The sequence below is a fragment of the Gobio gobio genome (assembly GCF_949357685.1).
Source record: "Gobio gobio genome assembly, chromosome: 11".
Lineage (NCBI taxonomy): Eukaryota > Metazoa > Chordata > Actinopteri > Cypriniformes > Gobionidae > Gobio > Gobio gobio.
The window spans coordinates 1,954,166-1,965,155 of NC_137104.1; the positions used below are offsets into that span (position 1 = coordinate 1,954,166).

Here is a 10,990-nt window from a genome sequence, read left to right on the forward strand (position 1 = left end):
AAAGCAATCAGTGAATGGAATCAACAAAGGATTTCTGATTACCTGCTACAGAACAATGTAAAATGGATCTTCAATCCACCTGCCGCCTCCCACATGGGTGGTGTTTGGGAGCGACAAATTCGCACTGTTCGTTCCATTTTAAACACTGTTCTGTCACAGCAGGAACCAGATGAGGAGGGTATGGCTACACTGTTTTGTTGCGTTGAGTCTATTGTCAATGGTAGACCAATTACTAAACTCTCAGACGACCAATCAGATCCTCTACCACTCACACCAAATCATCGTTTGATCATCCGGGAGCTTTTGTAAAACAAGAACTTTATTGACGCAGATGGCGCTAGGTGCAATATTTGGCAGATGTCTTTTGGTGCAGAATGGCTCAATGAATACTTGCCTGCATTGCAACAACGCCAAACATGGCTGCAACCAAAAATAAATCTTCAAGTAGGAGACCTTTACTCATTCTGCATGAAAATACACCACGCAGTCACTGGCCATTAGGTCTGCTTACACAAGTCTATCCAGGTGCAGACGGACTTGTGCGTACTGTGGAAGTGAAAACACAGAAAGGGGTCTTCATTCGCCCAGCAGACAAAATCTGCCTCCTGGAAACCAGTCTTATCAGTTAAATTAGTTTAATTGAGCTTTTCTAAGAGACATCACCCTTCCTTTGTTCAAATTACCTGTTTGGGTCATTGGGTGCCGGGATGTTGGGTGTTGCCCCTTTAAGGATGTTGTTTCGGTGAGCTCATATAATCGCCTAGGAAAAGGCGCAGGAAAAACTAACTGAACTGAGTGAGAAAACTGCTTGGGTTTTGTATATAACCCTTGTTCCCTGAGAAAGGGAACGAGCACTGCGTCGGAACGATGAATTTGGGGATGCTCCCTTAGCAACAGCGTGTCTGAAGTATGAATGAAACTATTCCAATCTTGATTGGTGTTGCGTCATGACGTAGATGTGACGGCATACCCGGAAGATACATAAGGGGAGCCGGCGCATAGTAACGGTAATTATCGCGATGAAGCATGCAATCCAGGCGTGCCGAGGTGTGGCGACGAGACCCAGTGCTCGTTCCATTTCTCAGGGAACAAGGGTTATATCCATAACCCGAGCAGTTCCCTTTCGAGGGAACTCGCACTGCGTCGGAACGACGAATTTGGGGAACGAGTACCCACTAGGCCACACTGATGATAGCGCCTGCCCTAGTGTGAAGCCGGAGACCGGGCACAACTAGACTGGAGCACCCTAGTGCCAGGCGTCGCAGGGAGGTGCAAGCTGTAGAACCTTATAAATATATGTGGGGTAGCCCACCCAGCCGGGCAGAGCAGGTGAAGTCTCCGTTCTTCCGCCATCGCGTGAGGCGGAGGATGGAATGCCTGAAGAACCAAAGACCTGACCACACTAGATGGTACCTTGGGCACGTAGCCCACCCTCGGATATAAGATGGCCTTAACACTGCCAAGGGCAAACTCCAGGCAAGTCGGCTTTACCGCCAAGGCCTGAAGGTCCCCCACTCTCCTCAGAGAAGTGATAGCTAAGAGAAAAGCCACCTTAAGGGTCAGGTTCTTTGCCTCAGCCGACTCCAGCTGCTCAAAGGGGGCCTCAGCCAATCCTTCAAGAACCACTGCCAGATCCCAGGTTGGAACTCTGGAACGAGCCGCAGGCCTCATCCTCCAAGCCCCACGGAGGAACCGTACAACCAACTGGTGCCTACCCAAAGGCCCATCACCCAAAGGAGTGTGGAAAGCCCCAATGGCAGCCACGTACACCTTGAGTGTGGACGGGGTAAGACCCGTAGAGAAGCGATTTTGGAGGAACTCCGGCACTGAAGCCACTGGGCAGTTAACCGGGTCCACCTCAAGCTCTCTACACCAAGTGGAAAACACATTCCACTTAAGGCTGTACAGTCTCCTGGTGGAAGGAGCCCTGGAGCTGAGCAAGGTCTCGACCACATCTGCTGACAGTCCTGTCTCTAGGTACTGGGCCCCCTTAGGGGCCAGACCCAGAGGTCCCAAAACTCTAGGCAGGGGTGAAATATTGTGCCCCCTGCCTCAGACAGCAGATGCCTCCTCAGAGGGACCTGCAACGGGAGACCGTCTAGCAGTGCTACATTGTTTGAGAACCATACCCGGGTCGGCCAGCAGGGTGCTACTAAGAATAGGCTGATGCCTTCTTGGCTGACCCGCTCCAAGACTCCCGGGAGCAGAGTGATCGGGGGATATGCATCACTGAGAGAAAAACCACAGTGGACAGTGGGACGTCCCTCGAGACGCAAACAGATACCACCTCTGGGTGGAGTAGCCACTCCCCTGGCCTCAGCCCCGCCTCGACAGGACATATGCTCCCTGGTTTTGATCCCTGAGGACATACATCACTCTGAGAGATGACAGTTTTCCCAGGGACCACAGGAGGGTCTGGTGAGCCAATCTGCATAGAGGGCGCGACCTCAGACCCCCCTGATGATTCAGATACGAAACTACAGACGTATTGTCTGTTCATATCAGGACATGGCGGCCGCGGAGGTCCGGGAAAAAGCTCCTCAGAGCTCTGAGACTTCTAGCATTTCCAGGCAATATACGTGCCAGGAGGAATGCCGGGTCTCCCATGGACCTCTCCCAAAGCGGCCGTCCATGACCACGTCCCAACCAGTGAGGGAGGCATCAGTTGAAACGGTTTCCTGGCAACATGATGCTCCCAGCACTGGCCCCCGGGACAGGAACCAAGGTCTCTTCCATATGAAGAGGGAACGAAGGCATCTGCACGTTACCCTGATGATACAGAATGGTTTATCCCTCGAGGAAAACCCCCTGATTCCCAGCCACCACTGTAGGGGTCTCGTGCAGCAGGCCAAGAGATATTCTGTTGGACGCAGCCACAATGAGCCCCAGCAGTCCTTAAACTGCTTCACAGTGATGCTGTGGCCTAGCTTCATTTTAGAGACCATCGCCCGTATGGACTCGATACGCGCGGGAGACACTTGTGCCCACAATGTAGCGAATCCTATACGACTCCCAGGAACATGGTTCTCTGAGAAGGCGTCAACGCGCTATTGCGTGTAGAGTCTCAACCCCAAGCACTGAGAGCAGCCAAGGACGACACCTCAATGCCGAACTGCTGCTACTCGCGACTGGGCCAATATGAGCCCAGTCGATGTAGTTCAGCACAAGGATGCCCCAGAGACTCAGTTGGAGCCAGAGCTGCATCCATGCACCCAAGAACATGCGAGGGGAAAGCCAGGCCATATGGAAGAACCCGATATTGGTACACTTCACCCCCGAAAGCTAACCTCAGGAACTTCCTGTGACAAGTCAAGTCAAGTCAAGTCAACTTTATTTATATAGCGCTTTTAACAATGTAGATTGTTTCAAAGCAGCTTTACAGTGTTAAACAGGAAAATAATGCAGCATAATTTTATTCAGCTGTATAGCCATTCTGTATATCCATCCTTCTGTGACACAGAAGGATGGATACATGGAAGTATGCATCCTCTTCAGATCCATCATGAATCACGATGGAGGAATTGTAAGCAACACGGCCAGCCGCGAGCGAAGCACCCTGGGCAGCAGCTTATCACAATCGCCGCAAGCAGCTTCCTCGAAAGCCGCCCTAGCGTGCTGCACGCCCAGGAACTATACACAAAGCATATGTGTGTCCGTGCATGACCTATAACAGGGACATGGGTGCATACACAACGCTACTATTGAGTCGCCATACTTTCTTTTATAAATATATTCTTTTTTTGTGACAAACAACACCAAATAGACAGACAGTTTTGTACACAGAGCGCTATGCTGAAGAGCGATAACTGCCGTTACTATGCGCCGGCTCCCCTTATGTATCTTCAGGGTATGCCGTCACATCTACGTCATGACGCAACACCAATCAGGATTGGAATAGTTTCATTCATACTTCAGACACGCTGTTGCTAAGGGAGCATCCCCAAATTCGACATTCCGACGCAGTGCGAGTTCCCTCGAAAGGGAACCATGTTGATCTCAAATGCAGATTTGAACACTTAACAATTCCAGCTAAAACTATAATATAACATTATATTCCCAGCGTGGTGAGTAATGTTATGTTGTTTAAGTGTTGTGATGTTTTGTGTATCACTATGAAGATCGCTATTTGCGATTAGCGCCTACACTGCTAATGTTATATATTTGTTTTATTGGTGTAGACATTTATATTTTATATTGCCTGGTTAAAATATGTTGCATTTAGTTGATAAACAAAGTTTAATGCTTAGTACACAAAAGCTGATGTTACAGTGTTTTTAGAAACGTATTTGGTGATGTGAACATTACTAGATATTAATTGTGAATTGTTTTGTGTTTGCAGTTTGACCACACATACATGTGCGCATAAATACTCAACTAAAAGTAAACTACAATAACAACGACCAAATGTGTACTGTGTGAGTTCTGCACAAGAGGAATAAAAGTAAAAAAACAATTTCCAAATTAATGTTATAATTTCATGGGTAACAGTACCTGACTACAAAATGAATATAATTTACACTGAGCACACACCCTTTTTATAGTAACATGAGAAAACTACAAAAAAACATTTTAATAATTTTTCTTGTCTTGTGTGTCGGTATGAGTGTTTTAATTTTTACGTTTTTAAAATTTAAATGACACTGCAGCCCATTATTACAGTGATCAGTAAATACTGTCGAACTGTACGTGAATACATCTCAAATCCTATTAAATTGTGCAAGCAAAAACGTCACACTAAACAAAGGGATTTACTTAGGGATTGTGAGTTCATGTGTGTTGTCAGATCATAATGTACAGCATAAGAGAGTGGTCCCTTTGTGAGTCCAAGATCCCTGTCTACAGCCCTGATGAAAGGCAAGATCTACCTATCGAAGAGTGGCGCACTTAAGAAGGCATACCTTAAGCAACCGTCTAAGATACAGTTCGGGGAACACGCCTAGAAATGGTACACCTTTAGTTAAGTTTTACCTTTAAAGACTTTGTAGTGCGTTAAGAGACAACGTTATTGGGAAATGCAGCCGAGAAGTGTGGAATTAAGGTAAACTTCATTAAAAAAACTCTTTGCACATGCATATGGGCAATTATGATGTGCTCACCTCCGTGTTTAGCCAGAAGCCCTGTTGTCTCAGACTAATATTGAAGGAGGACACGTGAAACCCAACGTAATGTTTGAACTATTGGGCTGTCACGATATCAGATCACAAAAACAGGGAATCTTTTGTAGGATAGTTCCATTTAATGTTGATTTTACTGATCTCAGATAAGACTTATTTGGTTGGGAGGGCCTTATTTCAGCAATAAAAAGAGCATAATTTCTGAGCACAATATTATTCAACTAGACGCTCTTTATAGACCGCTCGTGAGTATTAATATTCATATCTATGTTTAATAGCACATTTTAGTTTGTAATGTTTTGACAGCATAATGTTCCTCATCTGAATAACATATTGGATAAATAAAGCAAAAAAAAAATCAATAATGCCATTTATTTAATATATAAAAAATGTTATTTTGTTTAAAAGCAGATAACGGCTTAATTGTGAAGGTCTTCAGTGAGGCTGATTCATTGATGATTTCCAGGTGAGTGATGAATGTTTATGAACTCTCTACACCAGAGTAAAATTATAATAGGAATGACAATTTATTGAATACAGTTGATCACTCTCACTATTGATATATTTACAAAACTCTTGACATAAAACCAATCACTCTTGTAACACAGCCGTGCTACTGTTCTTTAATAAATGTTATGTTCAGTTATACTATATCACTAAATTGACTATTGAATACATTTGTAATTTAATACAACATGTACTATTAATAGTACAAATCATTAACCAATCACTTGTGATTAATAGCAACTGTTGTGACATAAAGAAGGCCTTGTTAGTGAATAAGCTGTTAGTGGTTTCTCTGAGAGCATCATATGCAATGGAGGTTTTACTAATAAAACTAAACTTTTGTTTGGACAATTCAAGTCAGGGTGTAAAGATAGTAGTATATAATAGTCTAGAAGTGTCACTCACTGCAATCCAGTAATGACAAGAGAACATTTAACAAGAATCAGTTTTACTGACAATCTGTCTCTAATAATTAAGGGCAAATTATCTGTAAACAATAGTGTTTATTGCTAATTATTGTAAATAGCAAACAGCAAACAGACGGAATGCAGCATTGGTCCATTTGATCTGACGGAGAATAAGCAGGGATTGTGCATTTATTAAAATGTATCTTTTCATGGGGCAATATGTATGTATAAATCCAGATTTAAAATTCAAAGAGGCGAGATACAGTACAGTATGCAAACAGCGGGACGGTTTTAAACCACTTAACGTGAAAAACACTATAGGAGTTGCACCAATAAGGATTAAATTAAGCAAAGTTTAACGCTAATTTTATTTTAAATCAAGTTGTTGCACCACTTTATTTTAAACACAGATTAATTACGCAGTAACACCGTTAAAATTATAGATCTGATCGAGCAGCAGATGGATGGTGAACTGACGACAGGCTTAAGAATCTGCATTTGTGCAACCCACACTTAAATTGCCGTAATGTACTAAAACAGTGATATTAAAACATCAAATTTCTTTGTTTAAATGAGGATGAGAAAATGATTCCTTCATATGCTGAGATGAGGTGATGTGTTGTTGTGTCTTATATCAGGATGGCCGTGCAGGTGATTTTGTTTCTGACACTTTGTACTGGGCTGTGCGTCGCTCAATCTAAAGGTATGTGTAGATCAATACAAGCAAATAAAATATGGAAATTTTAAAAGTCTTAACCTTTTTTTTTTGTTGATTTCATATCATATTTGAACAGGGAATCTTGCTCTTAATGCCGTGGCTGTGCAGTCGTCCTTAGGACACCCACAGGGAGATGCTCAACATGCAGTCGATGGAAAAAGAGACTCAAATTACGCGAAGGAATCATGCACTCACACTAAAGGAGAGTTTAATCCATGGTTGAGAGTTGATCTTGGAAATGTCTACAGTGTAAGCAACGTTACCATCACTAACCGTCAAGACTGTTGCAAAGAGCGGCTTAGAGGAGCTCAGATTCGTATTGGGAACAAGCTGGAAAACAACGGAAACAACAATGAGCTGTAAGAAATGTTTACATTGTTCAATATATAGTTGTGACGCCTCTGGTTTTCATTTTAACACTGTTCTTAATGTATTTGCAGGGCTGCATCTATTCTCACTGTTATCGATGGCACAGAAACATTTTCGTTTGACCCTGTAAATGGCCGATATGTCAACATTTTTTTACCTGGGAATGATGAAATCCTCACTCTGTGTGAGGTCGAGGTGTTTGCAGGTGAGGGACAGAGAGAGAAGAAAACTTGCTTTGTTTAATTTGTTTATGTACTTATTAATGTGTGTATAACTGTTATTATTTTATTAACAGTAAGGGACACACCCTCGTACACTTGTGGTCCAAGTGAGTGTTCTTCATTACTTTGAATGTTGTCAGTAACACACATGTGAAGTTATTAAACGTAATTTCGGGAGGAGTACACCCATCTAATCCATTTTTAGTTCTTGCAGCATCCCTCCTCCTCCCCTGCTCCTCCTTTTGTACAATTTTGCCTGTTATAGAGGGGCAATCGGAGCTTGGGTATAATATCCTCTCCGAGCCCCTCTATAGCAGACAGCAAGCCAATTCTGTTTACCAATTTCACTAAGATTATATGGGCACACAAACTTGTGAAATAATATTCTTAGGGATAATGTACAGTTATGTACTCCAAATAAATAATTCCACGGACCTATTGATTTGAGTTGAAGCTGTCTTAAATTCTTACCTGTTTATTATCTTAGAATCCATTACAGTGTACAAAAACATTATTCTGGCAACCAGACGAACACTACAGTACTCTTAATACCAAAAATACTTCAATACAATCTTAATATTTTAATATCATCACTAACTATAACAGAGACGCAACAGGCCAAAACATGTTGTTTATTTTATGTTAAACAGAGAATCTTGCTCTTGGAGCCAAAGCTGTCCAGTCTTCCATTTACCCTCAAGCAGGGGCTCAATTAGCTGTCGATGGCAACATGAATCCAATTTTCAATGGTTTGTCATGCACTGCGACTAATGCGGACAGAGACCCCTGGTGGAGAGTTGACCTGTCGGACGTCTACAAAATAACCAGGGTTATCATCACTAATCGTGGAGATTGTTGTGCTGAGAGGATAAACGGTGCTCAGATCCGTATCGGTAACAGCCTGGACAATAATGGCAACAATAATGAGCTGTAAGTATTGTCTTGCTCTTTAAATAAGATCAAATTACTTTGAATAAATCCTTTTAATACAAACTTGCCTTTGACAGAAGTATATTTAATATGCTTCATGCTGTTTTGATAAGCCCATCTCTATTTCTCTGTTACTGTGTGTCTTCCCAGGGCTGCAACTGTTGTCTCCATCCCACTTGGAGAGACAAAAACATTTGAGTTTAAGCCTATTAAGGGCCGATATGTCAACATTTTTATCCCTGGGCGCAGTGAACATCTCACACTGTGTGAGGTCGAGGTGTTTGCAGGTGAGCGATAAAAGGAAAGAGACGTAGATATTTGTTCTGTTTATACTGTGTGTAACATCTTAATGATTTTGTTCTGTTTTCATTGCCAGATTGAGTGGAATGAGATGATGTTCCACCACAGTCTACTGATCCTATCAGCAAAATATCAAACTACTGTTTCTACTAATATTGCACTTCTTTCATTGTTTTCATTTTACCTCTGCACCTTTTATCAGTTTCAGTGCACATTCAGTAAAAGTTTGAAATGGTTTTTAAAATGCACCTGATTCTTAACCCCAGTTTGATCCAGAGGGGTGTGTATTTACTCTTCTTTATCTTTGCTTTCTTCATTAATAAATTACTATAGCATCACATGTTGTATTGTGTATTTCTGGATCAAAAAAACGTTCATTTGGATATTTAAAGGATAAATGCAGGATCTAAATGCAAGCAGTATTTATTTACACAGAACTCAGGAACGATGCACAAGAACGGAACAACCACTTCTAACGCAACAGAGAACTGACAGCTAGACAGGACTAAACACAGGCTTAAACTCACAGGCAGAGTTTAGCTCTTACTTGCCTCAACACCTGTCTGGAAGTTTCTAGTATGCCTAATAAGACCTTGATTAGCTGGTTCAGGTGTGTTTAATTGTGGTTGGAGCTAAACTTTGCAGGACAGTGGCCCTCCAGGATCAGGATTGGACACCCCTGGTGAAGAGCTTCATGGAATGGGTTTCCATGGCCGAGCACCTCATCCAAGCCTTACATCACCAAGTGCAATGCAAAGCGTGGGATGCAGTGGGGTAAAGCGCGCCGCCACTGGACTCTAGAGCAGTGGAGACGTGTTCTCTGACTGACAATCCCATGGACGAGTCTGGGTTTGGCAGTTGCCAGGAGAACGGGCCTTGCCTGACTGCATTGTGCCAAGTGTAAAGTTTGGTGGAGGAGGGATTATGAGGTGGGGTGGTTTTCATGGGTTGGGATTGGCCCCTTAGTTCCAGTGAAAGGACCTCTTAGTGCTTCCGCATACCAAGACATATTGGACAATTTCATGGTCCCCACCCCCTTCCTGTCCCAACATGACTGCGCACCAGTGTACAAAGCGTGGGTCAAGGAGCGATTTTGGTGTGGAGGAACTTGACTGGCCTGCACAGAGTCCTGAGCTCAACCCGATAGAACACCTTTGGGATAAATTAGAACGGAGACTGAGAGCCAGGCCTTCTCATCCAACATCAGTGCCTGACCTCACAAATGCGCTTCTAGAAGAATGGTCAAAAATTCCCATAAACACACTCCTAAACCTTGTGGAAAGCCTTCCCAGAAGAGCTGAAGCTCTCAGAGCTGCAAAGGGTGGGCCGACTCCTTATTAAACCCTACGGATTAAGAATGGGATTTCATTAAAAGTGCATTCATATGCATGTAAATGCAGATGTCCCAGAACTTTTGTCAATATTGTGTATTTTGCACTCAAAATTTTGGAGTTGTGATGGCCTGTCTGTTGTAAATTGGACCGCAATCTCTGCGTGCAGAACAGGGGCATCTTTGCCTTCAACTGAGATAAAGAGGACACGCTGAACCTGTAGGGACCCCTGACGAATTGAATTGTATAGCCAAGTCTGATTGTCCGTGTGAGCCAGCGGGACGGGCTGGGAAGTACTAGCCAGGCTCCCAGAATTTGTGTGAGCGGAACCAGAAGGGCAGCACTGGGGGACACTGATTAAAGTAATCTTGTCCCATGTCTTTTATTTTGATATGAGAAGACACAACTGCCACAGAATCAATTTATTCAACCACAATATGAGTGAATGACCATGAAGGTAGTTTGCCAGTCTTCTGTCTGTTTAGATGCGACCATGGTGATTGTTTCTAAATTTCCTTGAAACGTTGTTTACTGTCTATCAGAACACCCAGATTTTTTACGCAGGTGGTCATTGATAATGTAAGTGTGTGCATTTGAGGATGATGGACATCAGGAGGGCCAAAGAGTATTATCCCAGTTTTGTTTGCATTTAATTTTAAATAGTTAGCAGACATCCACTTTTTAATATCATCTAGGCATGCCAACAAGAGCTTGAGTGAATTTTGCCAGAGCTTTTAAGAGGAATGTAAATCTGTGTAACAATAAAACGACACATCATATTTCCTTCAAATAGGAACTAAACTAATTTAGGACAGTTTCTTTTCAACCCCACCTCATGTTCAAGTCTAGATTTGAGAATATCATGAGAAGATCCACCATGTCAAAAGTGGAGCTAAGATCTTATAGCATTAATATGTCAGAATCTCCAGCATCAGTTGTTTATATTTATTGTCGTCATTAAATTTTGAAAAAAAAAAAAAAAATACAGTTCAGTGGTAAAGGGCCATTTCTTTCTCTTGAGGTTGATTGTGAAATTAAAACTAAATCTCCAAAAGATTTAGAGACCGTAATCCACAGCTTCATGACATCACGG

The 10,990-nt window shown here is 42.7% G+C and overlaps 1 protein-coding gene across 3 annotated transcripts; it reads left to right on the top strand.

Annotated features, from left to right (window-relative positions):
* The first annotated feature begins 5,293 nt into the window (after positions 1-5,293).
* Positions 5,294-8,904, top strand: LOC307133682 (uncharacterized protein). Of its 3 annotated transcripts, none has more exons than XM_079828871.1 (9): positions 5,294-5,359; positions 5,526-5,580; positions 6,667-6,731; positions 6,823-7,105; positions 7,187-7,320; positions 7,411-7,443; positions 7,987-8,266; positions 8,417-8,553; positions 8,643-8,904. In XM_079828871.1, the coding sequence occupies exons 2-9, from the start codon at positions 5,570-5,572 to the stop codon at positions 8,645-8,647; spliced, it is 948 nt and encodes a 315-aa protein (XP_079684997.1). In that variant the 5' UTR covers positions 5,294-5,359; positions 5,526-5,569; the 3' UTR covers positions 8,648-8,904. The 3 variants fall into 3 exon arrangements, with proteins under 3 accessions (XP_079684997.1, XP_079684998.1, XP_079684999.1); XM_079828872.1 differs by having other exon boundaries at positions 5,318-5,359; positions 5,523-5,580; XM_079828873.1 differs by lacking the exons at positions 5,294-5,359; positions 5,526-5,580 and adding an exon at positions 6,472-6,556 and having other exon boundaries at positions 8,643-8,903.
* Positions 8,905-10,990: the final 2,086 nt, after the last annotated feature.

What these genes read in the sequence shown, in the direction of transcription:
- LOC307133682 (XM_079828871.1), top strand. An exon ending in TGAGGTCGAGGTGTTTGCAG is followed by an intron (nt 7,321 to 7,410) that starts GTGAGGGACAGA and finishes TTTTATTAACAG; the next exon opens with TAAGGGACACACCCTCGTAC. An exon ending in CTCGTACACTTGTGGTCCAA is followed by an intron (nt 7,444 to 7,986) that starts GTGAGTGTTCTT and finishes TATGTTAAACAG; the next exon opens with AGAATCTTGCTCTTGGAGCC.